Below are 22951 nucleotides of genomic sequence, written 5' to 3' on the forward strand. Positions count from 1 at the left end.
TTTTTCAGTGTGCCCTACCACTATACATCTCTCAATTTACTATGTTTTTCAGTGTCCCCCTACCACTATACATCTCTCTACTTACTATGTTGTTCAGTGTCCCCCTACCACTATACATCTCTCTACTTACTAGGTTTTTCAGTGTCCCCTACCACTATACATCTCTCTATTTACTTGGTTTTTCAGTGTCCCCCTACCACTATACATCTCTCTATTTACTAGGTTTTTCAGTGTGCCCTACCACTATACATCTCTCTACTTACAAGGTTTTTCAGTGTCCCTTACCACTATGCATCTCTCTATTTACTAGGTTTTTCAGTGTCCCCTACCACTATACATCTCTCTACTTACTAGGTTTTTCAGTGTTCCCTACCACTATGCATCTCTCTATTTACTATGTTTTTCAGTGTTCCCTACCACTATGCATCTCTCTATTTACTTGGTTTTTCAGTGTCCCCTACCACTATGCATCTCTCTATTTACTTGGTTTTTCAGTGTCCCCTACCACTATACATCTCTCTACTTACTAGGTTTTTCAGTGTTCCCTACCACTATACATCTCTCTACTTACTAGGTTTTTTCAGTGTCCCCTACCACTATACATCTCTCTATTTACTAGGTTTTTTCAGTGTCCCCTACCACTATACATCTCTCTATTTACTATGTTGTTCAGTGTCCCCCTACCACTATACATCTCTCTACTTACTAGGTTTTTCAGTGTCCCCCTACCACTATACATCTCTCTATTTACTAGGTTTTTTCAGTGTCCCCTACCACTATACATCTCTCTATTTACTATGTTGTTCAGTGTCCCCCTACCACTATACATCTCTCTACTTACTAGGTTTTTCAGTGTCCCCCTACCACTATACATCTCTCTATTTACTAGGTTTTTCAGTGTCCCCCTACCACTATGCATCTCTCTACTTACTAGGTTTTTCAGTGTCCCCCTACCACTATACATCTCTCTATTTACTAGGTTTTTCAGTGTCCCCTACCACTATACATCTCTCTACTTACTAGGTTTTTCAGTGTCCCCCTACCACTATACATCTCTCTATTTACTTGGTTTTTCAGTGTCCCCTACCACTATGCATCTCTCTATTTACTAGGTTTTTCAGTGTCCCCTACCACTATACATCTCTCTACTTACTATGTTTTTCAGTGTCCCCTACCACTATACATCTCTCTATTTACTTGGTTTTTCAGTGTGCCCTACCACTATGCATCTCTCTATTTACTATGTTTTTCAGTGTCCCCCTACCACTATACATCTCTCTACTTACTAGGTTTTTCAGTGTCCCCCTACCACTATACATCTCTCTATTTACTAGGTTTTTCAGTGTGCCCTACCACTATACATCTCTCTATTTACTTGGTTTTTCAGTGTCCCCTACCACTATACATCTCTCTATTTACTTGGTTTTTCAGTGTGCCCTACCACTATGCATCTCTCTATTTACTATGTTTTTCAGTGTCCCCCTACCACTATACATCTCTCTACTTACTAGGTTTTTCAGTGTCCCCCTACCACTATACATCTCTCTATTTACTAGGTTTTTCAGTGTCCCCTACCACTATACATCTCTCTATTTACTAGGTTTTTCAGTGTCCCCTACCACTATACATCTCTCTATTTACTAGGTTTTTCAGCGTCCCCTACCACTATACATCTCTCTATTTACTTGGTTTTTCAGTGTCCCCCTACCACTATACATCTCTCTACTTACAAGGTTTTTCAGTGTCCCCTACCACTATACATCTCTCTACTTACTAGGTTTTTCAGTGTGCCCTACCACTATGCATCTCTCTATTTACTAGGTTTTTCAGTGTGCCCTACCACTATACATCTCTCTATTTACTAGGTTTTTCAGTGTTCCTTACCACTATGCATCTCTCTATTTACTAGGTTTTTCAGTGTCCCCTACCACTATACATCTCTCTACTTACTAGGTTTTTCAGCGTCCCCTACCACTACTGGCCTGGGCTTCAATACTGGTTCTTTTTTTTCTTTTCTTGCTGTTGGCTGATGAACATCTTCGCGTAAATCTATATAAAAATAAAGAAAAATTATTAGTGATTAAATAATATTGCAACTTAGATCTTCCAACAAAAAGGATGAGATCACTTCAATATCAGATTTATTAAATGAATTTAGCAATTTACACTTGTACAGAGCCTATCTTCAAGTGACCCTGGAACACCAGCTAAAACATGCTAAGAACACAAAATTTACAGCTGTCAAAACACAATAATTAGTTCAGGCAGTAATACAAATATTTGCTGTTTTTGAGATTCCTCAAATATGAGGTAATTTTTAGTGTAGAATCAAAAGGACTGTAAGTTCTATGTATGATAAAAAACACTGCTTTATTACACTGAACCTTCAAGATAAATACAACAAGCCATGCATGGCATAGTCGCAGTTAGCTATCAAACTTAAGATGTATAATTTTGTTTATAGTAATATAGTTCAAACATAAACATGTCAGAGATACTGTATGGATCCAAAAGCTGATGCTTGATTATGGTGATTTGTTAACACTGAAATGATTGACATTCAGTCATCTTGTATCTGATTGTCAAAAGAGTACTTGTCCATATTCAGAGATATTGCTGTGGAACAGCATTAATTAAAACAAAATAGTCACTAGTCGTCCATTTTGAAAACAACTGTATATCTATAACATGATGTAGAATAAATATATAAAATTTTAAGTCAAATCATGTCAGAGATACGGCTCTACAACAGTTTTCATTAAAACAAAATCAGCCATTTTGAATCAGATTTGAAAAATATAATGACATGCATCAGGGACCCACAATGTCTTATGTATGTACCAAGTTTAAACAAAATCCATCCATAAATGCTTGATTTTGATGATTTTTCAGCACAAAAATGGCCACTATTCAGCCATCTTGAATCTGATCGTGCATATGTGTAATATTATGTATGATGTATGTGTGAAGTTTGAATGTGATTGGTCTAGGCATGTCTAAGATATAGGTCCGAACGCACAGACACACAGAGGTCAAACCATAAGTCACCATTTTCAGACTGCGTCCGAAGGGGCACGAATTATATTCTTTTGTCTTTTAAACCTGTACTGTTAGCGGCGTTCACATTAGAGATGTGCTGAGACTCGGTCTGAGTCGACATGTGTCGAAACTTGTCTGTGAACTGTCAGAACCGAGTCGGCACATGCTGAAAAAAACTTGATCTCGGTTCTGATAAATGCTTGGGACCGAAACTCGGCACATGCCGAGATTTGCTGCCTGAATGCTTGAAACGAAACAAAATCACGCCCTCGCTGGTGAATTTTAAGAGAACATATACTGATTCATACTAGTACCGTATGACATGATGATGGAGGGAAGTAAAGCTATATATGGTCAAAAGCTGTAGTAACGAATGAAATGAATGCAAACCGTCGCCAGCGACGCATATTTCTGTGCTGCTGTAACTGGTATTTTCTTGCAATATAACAAGACATGAACGTCACATTCCCGTCATTTGATTATAAAATACTCATTCAAGTAAAAACAGGTGAATTAATATGTACTCTATGTGGGAACAACTCATAATTTAGTATTGTACTGATAACTGAAAACTTCCATTGACCCATGTTCAAAATCTTACAGTACACAATCGCAACCAAACGATTTCTTATACATGTACACATGCTCAAGAAACTGCATTCATAAATCTGTGTAAACCTTGATGTATCTTTAATAACAACTTGACTTCTTTGTTAATTCAGGTATATTACCAGGACCTGGGTTTGTTTCAGTATCTCCACTATGCAACAGAATCATTCTCACATTCTAAAAATACCATTTTTTAGTAATACAGTATTGTTTATTATTATACATCTGTCACCGTCACGCCATAAGTTACAGCGTGCTGTAATTTTGTGGTATTTTATGGGGTATTTTCATCCTACCATATTAGGAAATGCGAATTCCAAATATGGAATGATTACATGCGTAAGCGTACTCTAATAATAAAAATAAATATGGCTGTCATCAGAGTTCGACCAAACTAAACACGAAGAAGCTGATTCTGTTCTAAGCATTTTGAATTTCGGCATTCCCATGGTGTATCCTTGAAAGGAAAAGATGTATAATAATAAGGTTATTACTAGAATACCTCAAAGTATGCACTCAGACAGTATGCTGCACATCGATCTCTGCTGCACGTTGGTCGATATTTCAGCTGTACTGTCTTTGTGCATACCTTGAGGTAACCCATAATAACCTTATATTATTTAAAATGTATTCACTGTACATACAAAGCAAGTAATAACACGCCATGCATGTTAGTTATCAAATTTAAGATATATAGTTTTGTTTTATAGTAATATAGCTGGAATATAACCATGTCAGGAATATGATTGTTTAACATTAAAATGATTGACATTTGTATCTGATCGTCAAACAAGTACTTGTACATATTGAGAGATATTGCTCTGGAACAGCATTCAAAATCAGCCATTTTGAATACATGTATATATATAACATGATGTATAACAAATATATACAATTTTAAGATAATCAGTCAAAGCATTTAAGAGATATGGCTCTAGAAGCCCAATCATTAAAACAAAATGGCCGCCAGACAGCCAGTTTGACTCCGATTTGAAAAATAAATGATGTGCATCAAGAATCTGTAATGTCTAATATATGTACCAAGTTTGAACGAAATCCATCCATAAATGCCAGAAATTTTTTTTAACACAAAAATAGCCACCATTTGGCTATTTTGAATAGGATCGTCAAACCAATATATCTGTCTATCTATGACATGATTTATAATGAATATTTAAAATTTGAACATAATCAGTGAAAGCAAGTCAGAGATATGGCACGAGAACCACATTCATTGAAAACAAAATGACCGCCAGTCGGCCATTTTGAATCTTATCTGAAAAACAAAATTATTTGCATCAAGATCCCATAATGTCTAATGTATATACCAAGTTTGAACAAAATCCATCTGTAAACAGCCGAGAAATGCTTGATTTTTAGGATTTTTTAGCACAAAAATGGCCGCCATTTGGCCATCTTGAAACAGATCGTAAAACAAAATGATGTGCATCAAGGTCCTATAATGTTCAATGTATATACCAAGTTTGAACAAAATGCATCTGTAAACAGATGAGAAATGCTTGATATTGATGATTTTAAGCACAAAAATGACTGTCATTCGGCCATCTTGAATCAGATCATGAAACAATTGTGATTGTGATTGGTCCAGGCATTTCTAAGATACAGGTCCGGACGCACGCACGCACGGACACGCGGAGGTGAAAACATAAGTCCCTGTTTTCGGACTGCGGCCGAACGGGGACTAATCGATAAGGGTCAGTTGGCTCAAAATCTTCAATGGATTACCAGTAGTTACAGTAATTGTTTGAAGTCTTCTTAGTCATTTTAATAAAGTCACTGGCACTTTGTTGTAGGAACCCAAATTTAAAACTGCTACAAAATTCTGTCACTTCCAAAGACGTATGTAAGTTGAGAGAAAATATCCCTCACGAAACTGAAGCAGTTTACAGTACCACTGTAAAAAATATAACAAAGTTTAGTTGATAGTTAAAAATAAGTATAATAGTAAGTATATAGCACTTATAGGTATGTGTCAATCAGAGCGATTCTAGAGATTAGTATCTGTTGACCTAAAGATTTTTTGAGCAACAAAAAACACAAGAATTGTCTTGTTCATTATATCTCTAAGCTAAGCTCAGTGACACTAGATAAAAAGTCATATAATTATTGATTATTGATAATTATTTATCCTAGTATTGTTGCAACATTTGAAGAATATAGTTTAGTCAATTTTCATTGTGAATACATTATCTTCTGATCCAATTTTTTTTATTTCTAGTGTTCTACCCAGAAAATTGTCTCTAATTGTGCGGCTCATTTGCATACTAATTAACGTAATGTATAGTTATATTTTGTAAAATCAATATTTACTGTATACAGTGAAACACATTTAGTTAATTAAAATGGGATATATTGCCAAAAATATATTAGTTAAAATTAGGCAAAGGGTTTTCTATGGGGTAAGATCAGTGCCAAAAACATTTCTCTTAGCATTTTACCATTATGTTCACATTTTTTTTCATTTTGTTAGCTTTTTTTAATTTTTCAGCATTTTTACATTATTCCATCATTATGATCACATTTTTATTATTTTATCATTATTTTTTTTCATTATGTTCACATTATTTTATTTTTGTTAGCATTTTTACATTATTCCATCGTTATGTTCACATTATTTTTTCATTTTGTTAGCATTTTTACATTATTCCATCATTATGATCACATTTTTATTATTTTATCATTATTTTTTTCATTATGTTCACATTATTTTTTCATTTTGTTAGCATTTTTACATTATTCCATCATTATGATCACATTTTTATTATTTTATCATTATTTTTTTCATTATGTTCACATTATTTTTCTTTTTGTTAGCATTTTTACATTATTCCATCATTATGTACACATTATTTTTAAATTTTGTAAGTTTTTTACATTATTCCATAATTATGTTCACATTTTTATTATTTTATCATTATTTTATCTTTATGTTCAAATTATTTTTTTTAGCATTTTTACATTATTTCATCATTATGGTCATATTTTTTTATCGGATGTTTTCATTTTGTCTTTATTTCATCATTATGTTAGCATTTTCATGTTATTTATTCCTTATTGTATCATTATGTTTTTGTTTTGCTAGCATTTTTACATTATTTCATCATTTTGTTCACATTTATATATTATTTTGTCATTATGTTTTCATTATGTTAGCATTATTTGACATTTGCATAATGCATGGCGAACAAATTTATGAATGTCAATGAATGTGAATTGGCGGGTTGAAAACCCTCTTCCTAAATTCAGTACGTTCAATTACCAACCATAAACTCTGGCCAGTCAAAATGATCATTTTGAACTGTTGGCAGAGTAAGACGCTGAGAGGTGTTGGGTTTCAGAGCAAAACAGACACAAAAGAGTGCTCCAAATAAAGGGGTGTCCCAACCTGGGACAAAATTTTACTTATGACTACCACCCTAGCTAAGGCCACTGAAAAGGGTGTTTTACCTTGCCAATGTCTTCCCCAATAGTAAAAGCTGATAGGGTGACAGGGTCTACATTGCCCAAGGACGCTAGACCCAATTTGTGGGGGTAACTAGTCTTCCAAAGGAAAGACAAGCAGCCTGTCAGCTGAGATACCAGTGTTAGCAATGCACATTGCAATTAAAGAACACAAAATATCATTAGAAAATGAACAATATGTATAGTATCAAAGCAATAGGACTTACTGTTTTCAACAAGAATTCAAAAATATCACTCTTCACCAAAAATGACAAAAATACTCATCAAAATTAGAGAATTGAAGATATCATTACAAAATGAACAAATCTGAGAGAGGTCCACATGTAGTACCTATATATGTAATATCAAAGCAATTGGACTTGCGGTTTTTAACAAGAAGTCGAAAATATCACGTTTTACCAAATATTCATCAAAATTAGCGAATTTGACATGAAATCAACAAATCTGAGAAAGAACCATCCAAGGTACTTGCATATCAAATTTAAAATAATTCTGACTTGCGGTTTCGAAGAAGAAGTTGAAATTGTAAAGTTGACAACGATGGACGCCGATGACGACGACGGACAATCAGTAATATGAACAGCTCTGCTGTGTCGACTTTGTCGGCGCTAAATATCACTTTTTACCAAAAATGACAAAAATATTCACCAAAATTAGAGAATCGAAGATATCATCATGAAATGAACAAATCTGAGAGAGGTCTACCCAAGGTACATATACACCAAGTATCAAAGCATTCAGGCTCAAGAAGAAGTCGAAAAAGTAAAACATTGACACGGACGACAACGACGACAGACAGACACTCATGTGATAAGCTTCGCTTGACAAAGTCGACAGCGGAGCTAAAAAGAAGCCGAAACAGTTCTGCATGAGGGCATAGGTCGAAAGCGAGAAACCTCATGCACTTGTACTTGGAAGAATCACCTGTTTGTTTTCTCAGGTTGTCTCCCATGCCAATACTAACCACGACTGATTAGTCTTTTATTTCGAGATCGGCCGATGACCGGATCACTGAGCTATAAGAGTCATTTCTGTCTCTGTAGACCCTGTATCGAGGATGCCAGATGGTCGTAAACCTCAAACACTGTCGCACTGATCCACCGACAAAAGAAGGTCGGGAGGCTGGTCTGTCCTGCTTACCCTGGCCATAACACATAAACATGTGCTTGCTGCCTTGCCTCAACTCCCTAGTACTGTTTTCGTAGCAACTCAAAGCTCAAAACGGGCAAAGGAGCAACTCATCCTGATCCTCCAGGCCGACAATATTGGCCACACGAGGGATGACGATAAGCTGAGGATCGTGCCGTGGGACTTGATTCTTGGCGAGAATCTTGATCCGTGTCTTTAGTACAACTTGATTGTCCATAAAGGTGACATAACCGTCTATGAGGGACAGTACCACTAACTAAGAAAATTACGCCTACCAGGGGCGAGAGCTAGTAGGAAGATATTTCAGTGGTGCTAATTCCAGCAGTTCAAAGGGTGGTCAGCTCAGAGCTGACAACACAACCGACAAGTTCGAATTGGGCGGTTCCCTAGTTTGGGGTCTAGGCCTCCTAATAATAGAACAATCAGCTAGTCTTGTCCCCAAAGGATTCTCGATAGCGGGTGACAAGGCTGACCTATAGCCAATGATTTCTGCATAGGACACTCGGCCAACAGTGAGGTGGCATGGACCAACCTCCATTCCACTACACCAATCAACGTATGCCTGCCATTTAGAGACGTAGGCTGCATTGGTGGAAGCCCTATTCGCCCTGGCCAGGACGTTGGCAGCCTGCTCAGATAAACCTTTCGTCTGGGCGTTGGGCGCCAGGTGCAGGTGCGCTCCTGTCGAAGTTTCTCAAGTACCCGGTGAATTAGCGGGAATGCAGGAAAGGTGTACCCGATGCGACATGTGGGCACACAGGATCAATAATGCATCCATAGCCAAGCTCCTAGTGTCAGCACTCACGTACCACGGGGAGCTTGGCATTCGAGGGTGTGGCTAATGGGTCCAACTCGGGACCGTCCAAAACAGTCTGGACCCTACCCATTGGGGTATCTGCCACTCCGTGTACTGGAAACAGAGTTGCCGCGAGAGGGCATCCGCTTGACTGTTTCGCACCTCTAGAAGTTGCTGTGCAGTTAGCTCCACATTGCATTCCAGGCACCAATGGAGAATTTGTTCCGCCAGAGCTAATAGGGATGAGGATTTGGTCCCCCTCCTTGCTGATATAGGAGACCACCGTTGTGTTGTTGGTGTGCCGCAAGACTCCAAGGCCTCAAACTACAAGTAGAAAGTATATCAGTGCTAAGTGCACTGCTTTGAGTTCAAGCCAATTGATATAGCAGTCATGAAGCCAAGCAGGGGCCATATTCTTTGGGCTTGTTTGTCCAACCTTGTGATGGAGGCATTTGTTGTCAGAGTCATAGCCGTGGAGTCTGCAATATTCAAACCTGCGCGGACAGCCTAATGGATTGCTAGTCCATCGCCTTAACCACTCGGCCACTTTATTTCATTTTTCTACTGCCGAGTAGGTCCAAAGGAATCCCCTGCCTAAGGTTGGTAATTGCCAAGACAGTTACTCATCTCTGTGGTTCCAGTAGGTGTTGCAACAAAGTGTGTTACACTGGGTGGCTGCTGCAGTGCAGCTTGGGGAACTACCCTGCGAACTGACGTCATTAAACTGATGATGAGCATCAGCTCTTGGAGAGACACAGAGGGAGGGCTGACTAGACATTTTGGCTAGGCCGCTTACTGCTAGTGTTGGGTGTGGTGGGACTTTTTATCTACTAAGAAGCCCAATTGGTGTAGTAAATCCTGTGTTAGCCTTACTTGTTCGGCCTACAACCCCTTGTCTTGGTTGTGTAGCAACAAGTCGTCTAGGTACGGGTTGATGTGTACAGATGACCAATGCATCAGTAGCACCACCTGTTTGCAGACTCTGGTGAACACACATGGAGCCGTGTATAGCCTGAAGGGGAGCACCTTGAATTCAAATACCTGGCTCAAATGGGCGAATCGAAAGAGCCAATGGCTCACTGGGTACATTGGTATGTGCAGGTAGGCATCGCTTAAGACTAGAGAGGCTAACCAATCGAATTGGTGTACGGAGAGTAAAACTGTGCTTGGTGTCTCCATGCGTTACTGATCGAAGGATACATACTGATTTAGCTTGCTTAAGTCCAGAACTGGACGCCAGCCACATTTAGCCTTTGAAACAACAAACACATGTGAGTAGAAGTCCAGACTTGTCGCTGGGTCTTCAATCCTGTGTATAGTGCTCTTTGTAAGCAAACTGTCTACCTCCTGTCGGATTGCTTCCACTTGAGGGGATCCCCTGGCAGTTGACAGGGGGGTGGATATAGCAGCAGAATCTTTTGTAACCATGTGTCACCACCTGGATAGTCCAGGGATCGGTTATACAGGAATATGTGGTTCGGTGGTTCTACATTGGGGGCGATCTCTCCTCCCCCAAGATGAGTCTACTTGAGGTTTGTAAGAGTTGATATAATTCACACTCTGCCCCCCCCCCCCGAACGTATGCTCATCCCCCTTGTCGCAGATGAAAGCATCAAACTTGCTTCCCCTGTGACTTGGGTGGGTGACCATCCGAGAAAGCGCAAGACCCACCACCTGGTTTCTTTCTTCCTAGGGAGGGGGGGTCTACCCTCCCCTGGAAGAGTAGGGGTGCTTACCTCCTGGCTGCTTCTGGCCAGTGGGTACCGATTTTGGACGTTGCGTTTTCTCAACTTGGGGTCCTTTCTGCCTGCCCTTGGCAACAGCCAAACTGACTTGTGTATTTAACCTGTACCATCTGGTTGGTGGTGTCCCGAAGTACCAAGACTTCATCCTCCATCTTCAATTCAAAGGGGGTGGAGGAGGCCCAGTCTGCGTAACTGAGGCGGTGACATCACCGTGACTCAGCTTGCCAATGAAAACACAAGCTGCCAAAACAGCATCACGCTGCACAGAGGTAGCCCCTGCCAAGAGAGCCAGATGACACTGCAGGATATACCACATAGCTGTGCGGTCCCAACAACAGGAAGGACATATCTCTGGATCTGTTGAGACCAGGATACAAACCTGGGTTATTACATCCACATCGCAATGTTCTAACCACTAGACAATCACGGCTAGCCATTCATGCAGATTGGTGCAGTCTGCTGGTCTAGGAGGCTGGTGCGTTCTGCCTGTGTCTTCAGAGTCCTGGAGACGTCACGTAATGCGTGCCGGTGACAGACTCCAAAAGTTAAGGGTCACAACTCTGCTCTTCAGGCCGTAGTGGATTGTTTCTAACTGAACTGCCAAAAATTCCATGGAACGCGGACAGCCCCCTTTGCTCTTCCCACCGAACAAAAGTTTGTGGTACCGGGGTCGGGGGAAAGAACCAAGGGATCCGGTCAGGACGTGAGATTTAGCTCCAGACTCTGTTGGCCCCAGTATCAGACACCCCGCAGAACGGGTAGTACTTGGTCCAGCGGAAAGGGTTAAGCATGAGATTGTCCCACCCTAGGAACTTAGGCCTATATTCCACAGGGGAACCAATGTCCAGCCATCAACACCGTCTGTGCACCCTCCGCTACATCCAGCATTCAGCCAGACCAGAGGGGTCGTGCAGTTGGTGTTGCTTTGGATCCCTGGCTGGCAGAGTGCTGGGGGGAGGGTACGAAACCAACATCCTGCCCGTTGGTCCCCTCCAAAATCGGAGGCCTTTGGTGACCTTGGTATATGAGATCATGGGGCTTCCCCTGACCTAGATTTCTCTCTCAGTCATTGGCTTATTCGTAAATTAATGCCTACAGTTCAAAATGGTCATTTTGACTGACCGGAGCCTATGGTGGATAATTGAACGTAATGAATTTGTTACAATTTATATACAATTCAAATCTTGAGTTTCGAAAATAAAAATAATAACTATTAAATCATCATTAAAATTGAGATTTACGTAAATTTGACCCAGTCCCTCCCTAATTCTTTGTTTTACAACTCCCTTAATAGCTTCGCGCATATGCTGATAATTTGCATGCCAAATATCCCTGGAAATAAATAGCTGATTAGGAAAATGTGTCTCTGGATCAAGGTTCGATTTACCGATAAACTTCCTTCGTTGTGTCTCGTCTTCCACGATGTAGGTCGGTCAAGGTAGTCTTTTCTCAGGCACTCTTGGGAATCACTTTTACTTCAAAGTTAATTTAAAAGCGATGATAGATTTATTGATAGTGAATTACAGTGCGGTTCTCGATTTCATAATTGCTTTCAAGCAGTCTCCGAACTTGACTTGTGTTTTTCCGATAATCCTAGTCTAGTGCAATGTCATGTTTATTTTGCTTTCTACGCCACAGAAACCAAGCTTCACACTTATTTTCACTCTGCTAGCAAGTGCCAATTATGTTTTTTATATTGAACGTGTTAATTAATTAACACCGGAAATAGTACATGTGCATAACAGATTGACAATGAAACTTTGGTCACTAGAGGTGGGATTTCTTCAGCGTTGCGGGCAACCCATCAGCTTTGCGGGCAAGCTCTCAGAGTAGCGGCATAAATCTTTGTGTAACGGCCCAGCTACACTGAAATGCGGTGTAAATGTAAAATGTCCTATTAAATGTACTACACAAACAAGATCACGTCATGTGTATCTTGTGTTGTCACTGTACATCTGCCATGTTGAATCTGAAAACATGCCACCCCAGCTCGCCACGCTTCAGCAAGTTTATCTCAAAGTAATGTTTACAACATAAAAGATACGAATATAATCATTGGCAACCTGTTATTATCTAATGAATAAATTGATCGACACAGGGAAAAAAATCAAGTGCTGTAAAACAGTGTTACTTTATTTCAGCTGGAAATTATTTTGGGTGTTTTGTATGGAATTTATTTTCACTGATTTTTGACGAGTTGAAAGTAAACAAGTCATTGAAAATGACACAGTCCCCGTTAAATTTGTGAAAGTTCTCTTTGTGCTGTCATATTAAAGCGGGGGGGGGGGGGGGGGGGGTGTCGTGAGCGTGTCCTTGAAACTTGAGTTACAAGTGGCGTATACAACAGATTGTTTATTTACATCAAAACATGTGTTCCGTGTAGTAGTTATATGGCCAAAAATAAAAACAGCTGTTATTTGGCCATCTTTGATCTGATATTGAAACACACTGATATGTATGATGTATGTGCCAAATACGAATGAAAATGGTACATAAATTGTGGAAATATAGTAGTAAGGCCAAAAAGTCAGATGGCTGTCAATCGGCCATCCTTGACCAGATTTTGAAACAAATTGTCATGGACATGCATCCTAACATGTATAAAGTACATGTACATGCCAAATTTGAATGAAAACTGACAGAGCACGTCCAAGATACCGCATAAAAAAAATAACAAGATGCCTGCAAATCGACCATCTTTGATCCAATTGCGAAATAAATCGTCATGGACATGTATCCTAACATGTATAATCTATGTACCGAGTTTGAATGACAACTGACAAAGCATGTCCAAAATACAACATTTTCAAAAAACAAAATAGCTGCCAGTCGGCCATTTTGAATGGAATCGCTAAACCACTGCATGTGCATATGTCCCACATAAGGTACTAGGCACATGTAAAGAATGAACGGAATCGGTCCACAGGATTCTGAAATATTACTATTGACAGACTGGTGCACGAACGAACGGACGGATGGACAGACGCAGGAACTCACGGATGGTCAGGGACATGTATCCTAACATGTATGATCGATGTACTAAATTTGAATGAAAACTGACAAACCATGTCCAAAATACAACATTTTCAAAAAACAAGGTGGCTGCCAGTCGGCCATCTTTGATCCAATTGTGAAATAAATCATCATGAACATGTATCCTAACATGTATAATCTATGTACCAAATTTGAATGAAAACTGACAAAGCTTATCCAAAATACAACATATTCAAAAAACAAGATGGCTGCCAGTCGGCCATTTTGAATCGAATCGCTAAATCACTGCATGTGCATATGTCCCAGATAAAGTACTAGGCACATGCAAAGAATGAACGGAATCGGTCCAAGGGATTCTGAGATATGACTCCGGACGGACGCACGGATGCAGGGACGGAGACCGAATTATAAGTCCCCGTTTTCGGACTTCGTCCGAACGGGGACTAAAAAGGAGAAAAGGTATATTCGCTGGATTTTATTTTAACTGAATCATTCCTTTAGCGAAAATAAGTTGCAAGCGAAAATAAAGTATTTTACAGTGACTGTAATTAATTTATTTAGGACATGTGCAGTTGTTCTGTCAATTTTGCTGGTAAAAAGACCCACTTAAAATTTTCAGATCTGGAAAAAAAATGTTTGTGCATTGTCAGAAGATTATTGTTCATCAACCTGCCATGTTTCATTGATATCTACTGCAGAATTTCTGAGAAAATGTTGGAGATGGAAAATGGAAAATTGAAAACTTGAATTAGTATTCCCCTTTTCAGGCTGCGCCTGAACGGGGAATAAAAACACCTCCAGAGTAAGGGTTTTGTTCTCTATGTAATGACCAGGCTATTGGAGATGAATTTCATGTATTACTCACATGTAAAAATAGTCAGATTGTACAAGCTCGTACTAAATTTGAAGCTGAATTAGCAATTTATGATGACAACATTTGCAAGTTATCAACTCATGAGAAATTTAAGTGCCACTCCATCCATCCATCCATCCACCCATGAAATATGAAAGTAAACAAAGCACTTCTTTTGTGATTGAGATTTCACCCTCTCAAGGTCACATCAAAAGACACAGGACTGGTTTAAATGACGTACACCTGATTTTCTTCATGGAGGTTTTCCACTTCAGAATTTATTAGGAATATTTTACTCATGCTGCAGAACTATAAACATTATGTACATGTACTTCCTAGTTGTTTATATCATCACTGCTATAGACCTGCATACAAGTAGGTGTTGTTTGTTCTACTGGATTTGGGCCACACATGATTTCACATTGGCACACTCACTTGCATGTTTATTTGCATACTCATTTGCATGACTTAATTACATACTTATTTGCATAAAGATTTTTAAAAGTATCTGACTTGTAACAGAGGAGAAATCGTTGTGACAGCACACCTGGACAATTGACAGCAGATCAATGAATAAGACATAGTAAAATTGAACACTAGTGAACTCACAGTCAGCTGGTGTACAAGTGATAATAAATGCGAATAATTTACCCATATTTACTATACTGGGGCTGCCATCTTAAATACGACTTGAAACTAAAGTTAAGCAACATGTTTTTCAGTTTCCTACATTTTCCTGGGTGTTGTTGAAACAGAAATCACTATTCAACTCAGGAGCAAATAAGCAACAGTCTTACAGTTAGATAACAATTTCAGTTTCAAATACTATACCCTGAGAAAGTCTTCTGTGTTCTTCATGTAATTACCGTACTCGACCGTGTTAGTGCCCAGGGGCCTCAACTCAGAAAATCATGATTTTTTTAAACGGTCGGCACTTACCCGAGCACCCCCCTCGAAAAAGAGTGCAAATGAAAATTTTGATTCATCATGTGACAGATTGAGGGGCATATTACGTCTTTGAGGGAGAATCAAATTACTAAATTAGTTGCATCATCATTGAATTTTACAATGAAGAAACAGAAATGATCACAACAAATATGCACATTTTATTACAATATTAATTACGTACCACCAGAATTTACAAAATTAAAAACATTAGAGTCAGTTGGAACACAGTCGTAGTCAAAATTGTCATCATTATCTCCACTGACGAACGTGTCGGATCGTACGCAAACTCTCAATGAAAATCACTTTCCGCCATGATGCATTTGCAGATTTTACCTGCAGCAGCGTCCTTTGACCTAATTAGTCAAGTTGGTTCAGAATTTTATTGATTGATTGATTGATTGATTTATTGATTTATTGATTTATTTATTTATTTATTTATTTATTTATTTACTCACTCCCCTGAGAGATGGTTACAGATAATAGTAAAAGAATACAGCACCAATACACTAATAAGGAAGTAATAAAAAAAATTAAAAAAAAATAATCTACAAAAACAGAATATTAATGGGAAAAAAAAATAATAAAACAACTCCTTCAATTAATCCAAAATTTGTTGTCTAATTTCAAAGCACTTGTTGATATACTGTGCTACCTAGTTTTTGATGACAATACTATCATTATTTAACAGTGCAGTGAACTGTTCTTCAGGAGGCAGGTTGTGAAAGGAGTCAATCACATCAGCCGCTGTATCAAACAGAACACTGCGTCTATTACTGTATTTGGGACACTCCACCATAAAATGAAATTCATTTTCAATGGTATCTTGGTTACACATGTCACAAACCATGTTACTGAGTGGAGTACAATTGTGTCTGCCAGTCTCAATCTTGAGGGCATGGTCACTCAGACGGAACTTCGCCAGACTAGTTCTCAAATCAATGTTTTTGATATTGATGAGATATGATTCCATACTGATATTGAATTTGAAAGTTGTGTTGTACCAACGTGATTTTTCGGAAATTCCCAAAGACTTCTTGGTAACGCAATTTTATTAGCGATCTTACCCAAATGGATCAAAAGTTTGGTTTTTTCCCCTGATTTGTAGGAATTTGAAAAACTTGTTTCACAACCTGTCTCTTTATATAGTTTCAAATTGTATTCAAGACGACTGCTCCCATATAGTAAATATCGAATAATCGCATTTATTTTATTATCACTTGTATGCCAGCTGACTGTAAGTGAACTGTACATGTAACACACACTACAATGTATATGTGAGACTCACATCTTGAATGCTGTACGTAGTTGACCGCAACATTAGCAGGAGCAAATGATGTTTCTTTCTTTTTCTTAGTCCTGTCTGTGACTAACTTTAGTTTGGCTTCCTCTGTGGCTTCAATGTTTTTTATTTTTGCACTGTAAAAAAAAAGCATGCCATATTTTTCTTTTAGAAGTGCATCTCTAATAGTAGTGCACACAAGCCAAAAATTGCATTAATTGATTGGTATATATAAAATATAACTTTAATAGTTGGACCATACATATATACACATTTCTATTATTCATGCATATACACAACAAAGCAAATACAGTATTGCTATTGTATAGATCTTAAATTATTAAACAAGCAGCCTATCGGCTGAGATAGCTCCGCTGTTAGCAATGCACATTTCAATTAAAGAACTGAAGACATCATTAGAAAATGAACAATATGAATAGTATCAAAGCAATCGGACTTACAGTTTTTAACAAGAAGTCGAAAATATCACTTTTTACCAAAAATTACAAAAATATTCACCAAAATAAATAGAGAATTGAAGATATCATCACAAAACAAACAAATCTGAAAGAGATCCACATGTAGTACCTATATATGTAATATCAAAGCAATCGGACTTACAGTTTTCAACAAGAAGTCGAAAATATCACTTTTTACCAAAAATGACAAAAATATTCACCAAAATTAGAGAACTGAAGATATCATCACAAAATGAACAAATCTGAGAAAGGTCTACATGTAGTATCTATATATGTTATATCAAAGCAATTGAACTTTTGGTTTTTAACAAGAAGTCGAAAATATCACTTTTTACCAAAAATTACAAAAATATTCACCAAAATTAGAGAATTGAAGATATCATCACGAAATGAACAAATCTGAGAGAGGTCCACATGTAGTACCTATATATGTAGTATCAAAGCAATTGGACTTGCGGTTTTTAACAAGAAGTCGAAAATATCACTTTTTACCAAAAATGACAAAAATATTCACCAAAATTAGAGAATTGAAGATATCAACATGAAATGAACAAACCTAAGAGAGGTCTACCCAAGGTACATGTACACCAAGTATCAAAGCATTCAGGCTTGTAGTTTTCAAGAAGAAGTCGAAAAAGTAAAACATTGACACGGACGACGACGACAGACGACGACGGACAATCACTCATATGATAAGCTCCGCTCGACAAAGTCGACAGCGGAGCTAAAAAATGGCCCTATATACTATATCATAAGAATGATGTCATAAGGTAAATTTCCCAAAGTGGTACAAAGTCATATTGATGAAAATTAGTATATAAATATAATCTTGAATTAGGCTCAAACACCTTAACCCAGCATTAAAAAACAAAAGCAATGTACTGTCTCTAAAACACTTTTCCAAAACTTAACTACTGGCTGATGCTTAGGTTATACATAGATAGGGGAAATGCAATGAGATTGTAAGTTGTGGCTCCACATACTACCATTATCATCACTAATGGGTTAGACTGCAACTTACAAAGTAGGCAATTCATGTGTGCATAGCATCGGCACCAGCATAGAACAAAAGGGCTATTATTAAACCACGAGTCTGGATATATAAAAGGAAAGATGGCCGCCAATTTTCAGTATGCAAATGACACTCATGTGTAAAACATTGTTTCGGGGTGCTCCACAAATTCACTCTTTCGGCAATCTTAACACCCGTGGTGCTTTATTTTCATATCGGAGCGATGTCAGTGTGATTTCCGCCAAAAAGCTATAGGAAAGCTGAGTACGATTCAGACAGTCGTTTTCACTGCTCTAAATGACTGTCAGTCATGGGTTTAGGCAAATGTAAGGTGTTAATCCCGAGTTGTTTGTTCAATCTCTGGGTATGTTTATATAATTACGTTGAGTTGATGATGTAAGTAATATCATGGGGCTATTACAAAATGATATGCTGTGAGCTGTTTATCTGGTGACTTTAGGGGTATCATCGGCGCTCCATGAAGTGGTCTGGCCCGAGTGGGTGCGAACGACACGAGCTGAGGTGTGCACGAAAGAGGAGGGACTGTGCATAAACATTCCAATAATTACAGGATTACAGTGACAGTTTAACCCCTCACATTTTAATTCATTTTGAGTTCACGTGTATTGGGCGTGTTTGTCGGCGGGAAATTCTAATTCAAATGATTTCTCACTGTCGATTTTTATTATTTCTGGTTTATTTGTCACATTATAAGCAATACATTATTTTTGTTTTACTTCTAGTGTTGCTTAGTGTTCATGTATTTCTGTTGCATGTTTTCATTTGCTGTTTTATTCCCTGTCGCAGTTCGATCTGCGTGTTGTCAATTTTCGCAAACTTTCGGTTTTTTTGCCGGGGATCTCCTGGCAAACGCCCACCCCTTCTTTTTGGCAATTTTCCATGTTCAGGACCCTGGGCTTATACCCGGATAAATACGGTAATGCTGCACCAAAGCACTATCTCTCAATATGGACTAGTACTCGTTTGACAATCAGATACATGATGACTGAATGTCAATCATTTTAATGTTAAAAAATCATCATAATCAAGCATCATATTCTGGATCCATATTTCTGAAATATTTATGTTCAAACTACATTTACTACCTTTATAAACAAAAGTATATATCTTAAATATGAGAACTAATGACGACACACAAAAACACGGACACACATACCTTATTTTACTCAGTGTTGTTGGTCAACAATCATTTCATTGCGGGGATATAGTTCAGGGAACATAACATTTTTTGCGGGATCTTTCAATTTATTTATTTCAATACACATTTGTAATTTTAAAATTGTCGAGAACGTCATGTATTAAATTCGAGAAGCATTTGCATATTCGTAGGATAATGTCAGGGAATTATTTGTTGACGAGCCCCTCTAACGCTGAAAAAAAGAATAGAGTAAGTTTACAAGCCCTGTAACCGTGAACCGTCTTTTTTTGTGTGCACATACACTATTTTGCGTTCACGCCTTGTTTTACGCAATTAACAATTTTTATAAGTATCACGACAGACTTCAAGAAAGTCAACTGTTAATACAACCACAGTTTTTTAATTTTGTGTAGAAAAAGACCCCCCTGGGCGTGTGCCCGGATATGACCTCAACTTCTTTATTGTGTCAAAAGAGGGGGGTGGGCGTTTGTCCAGGCATGGGCTCTTACCCGGATAAGTACGGTAAACAAAACAAGCAGCCTATCGGCTGAGATAGCTCCGCTGTTAGCAATGCACATTTCAATTAAAGAACTGAAGACATCATTAGAAAATGAACAATATGTATAGTATCAAAGCAATCAGACTTACAGTTTTTAACAAGAAGTCGAAAATATCACTTTCTACCAAAAATGACCAAAATATTCACCAAAATTAGAGAATTGAAGATATCATCACGAAATGAACAAATCTGAGAAAGGTCTACATGTAGTATCTATATATGTAATATCAAAGCAATTGAACTTTAGGTTTTTAACAAGAAGTCGAAAATATTACTTTTTAACAAAAATTACAAAAATATTCACCAAAATTAGAGAATTGAAGATATCATCACAAAATGAACACATCTGAGCAAGGTCCACATGTAGTACCTATATATGTAATATCAAAGCAATTGAACTTTTGGTTTTTAACAAGAAGTCGAAAATATCACTTTTTACCAAAAATGATAAAAACATTCACCAAAATTAGAGAATTAAAGATATCATTACAAAATGAACAAATCTGAGAGAGGTCCACATGTAGTACCTATATATGTAATATCAAAGCAATTGCACTTGCGGTTTTTAACAACAAGTCGAAAATATCACTTTTTACCAAAAATGACAAAAATATTCACCAAAATTAGAGAATTGAAGATATCATCACAAAATGAACAAACCTAAGAGAGGTCAACCCAAGGTACATATACACCAAGTATCAAAGCATTCAGGCTTGTAGTTTTCAAGAAGAAGTCGAAAAAGTAAAACATTGACACGGACGACGACGGACAATCACTCATATGATAAGCTCCGCTCGACAAAGATATGGCTCTAGAATCACATTCATTAAAACAAAATGGCCACCAGTAAGCCATTTTTAATCCAATCTAAATCAAAGAAAATGTGCTGAGAGTATTGGAGATACATTAAAAATAATTTGAAATTACTTAAAACTAATTATGCAAATCAGAAAATTAATATGAACAGATTTGAGTGTAAAACTAATGAGGTCTGCGCAATGTAACAGACCATCCATGTACTAAGTTATATTGAAATGTGATTAGAACAAATATGAATTATTATGCTAATTAGGGAATTAATATGAACAGATTTTAACCTCAAACTAATCAGGTTTGTACATGTCCTAGAGCATTTTTGTACTAAGTTTCATTGAAATGGAATAATTAGTACCGTAATCCTTCTATCAATTCCACCCCTCTATTAGTTGGACCACCTACATTGTAATTTTGTCTGCAAAAATATTTTTTGTTTCTCCCTTTTTAGTTCGCCCACTCACAGGAAATGGGGCATTCAAATTGCTATCAACCCAGCAAATGTTTCTGGCAATAAATAACAATAAAAAAAGTTTACTATGTTTGTCTTCCTGTGCATTATTCTCTCACTTCACCCCTCTTTTACTCACAAAGAAACAATGAAGTCTTCCAGACATGGTGTTGACTGTGTGAGCTTTGATCACAGTCCCTCCACAACTGTGGAGGGACTGTGCTTTGATAAACCCAAGTGCGTCTTTGTGGGGTCAAACTGGTGTCATATGCTAATCACTTTCACTGTTGCCAGCAGCATGATTTATGGCAAAGTTAATATGTTAAGAGTTTTAAATACAGGGGGGCTAGTGGGGCCTTTGGGAGGTTCTTTTAAAAATTTTCCAATAATCAACACAGGTTGATTGCTGTCTTTTAGCTTTTTATTAATAATCAACACAGGTTGATTAGTATGTCTCTTTTAAACTCCAAGGGGGACTTTAGTCCATTAGTTTAGTTTGTAGTTTTTAGATATGTATGTTACAAGTGTTTTCAAAGTCAGCATGTTCACATTTACATAGCATTTGCATAAATTTGCATATTCCTTGTGAAAACACTGGTTTCTTAGTTCATAGTGCTTTAGTAATAAACTACCCCCTATATGGATCCAAGACATCTATGTGTATGTGTGCATTATTCTCTTTGACCTTCTCAAACTGCCCGTCCCTATTGCTGCGGTGCAGTGCAAAACTAATGTAAAGGAACTAGTAACCACAATTTTCCTACCACTGGGCCTATAGTAATTTGATAGCGGCACACTAACATCTTGTAAAACAATCATGTAACGTAATCAATCATTCAGCTTGTCTTTGGAAAGGCATTTATTGTTTACTGCAAATATGCTAATGAGGAGATAAGTGGAGAAGAGTTTATTTTAAACATGCTAATGAGAAGACAAAGTGTAGACGCATTTGAACTGAGACAATGCGTCTTTGGAAGTCAAACTCGTGTGTCTGCAAAGAAACATTGGATCAACATTGACCCGTGATGGCTGTAAAACAATCATGTAATCAATTATTTAGCTTGCATTTAGATTTTCCTTTAATTTTTTTTTGTATTACAAGCCAATATTATTGTGAAATATTCACCAATGTTCGTCAATATCTTGCCATGTTTTTTGACTGCTTGCCAATTATCTAGTCACTATGGTGATTAGACATGACGTTTTATATAAATTGAAGTTGGTAAAACATTTTCAAGGCCACCCCACTCCTCCAAAATATGCTAAGCAGTACCAAAAAAATAGCATGAGAACAAGTCATTGTCAATGACACGTCCCCGTTCCGTTCATATTTGAGTGACATATACATTCAAAGCAGATCATGACCGAAATGCACCTGCATATGTACAACACATTGTGCTAAATCTGAACAAAATCCATCCATGCATGATTGAGATCCGGTTCTGGAATTGTGAAAATACGTGATTTTGATGCATTTTCGGCCTTAAAATGGCCATCATTCCGCTATTGTTAAGCAGATCATGAAACAAATGCACATATCTATTTGTGACATGATGTACCATGTGTGTGTAAAGTTTGAACTT

General features: G+C 37.7%; 1 protein-coding gene across 1 annotated transcript in view; it reads right to left on the minus strand.

Moving 5' to 3' along the window:
- The window catches only part of LOC146733591 (splicing factor C9orf78-like), an 82925-nt gene that overhangs the window by 17499 nt on the left and 42475 nt on the right, over positions 1-22951 (minus strand). Inside the window, exons 8-9 of the mRNA XM_085492415.1 lie at positions 16902-17032; positions 1951-2049 (exon numbers count right to left, since the gene is read on the minus strand). Of these exons, the coding sequence (XP_085348541.1) occupies positions 1951-2049; positions 16902-17032 (230 nt within the window). The remainder of the gene's footprint in view (positions 1-1950; positions 2050-16901; positions 17033-22951) is intronic.

The sequence above is a fragment of the Saccoglossus kowalevskii genome, chromosome 17 (genome assembly GCF_978046115.1).
Source record: "Saccoglossus kowalevskii chromosome 17, keSacKowa6.1, whole genome shotgun sequence".
Taxonomy (NCBI): domain Eukaryota; kingdom Metazoa; phylum Hemichordata; class Enteropneusta; family Harrimaniidae; genus Saccoglossus; species Saccoglossus kowalevskii.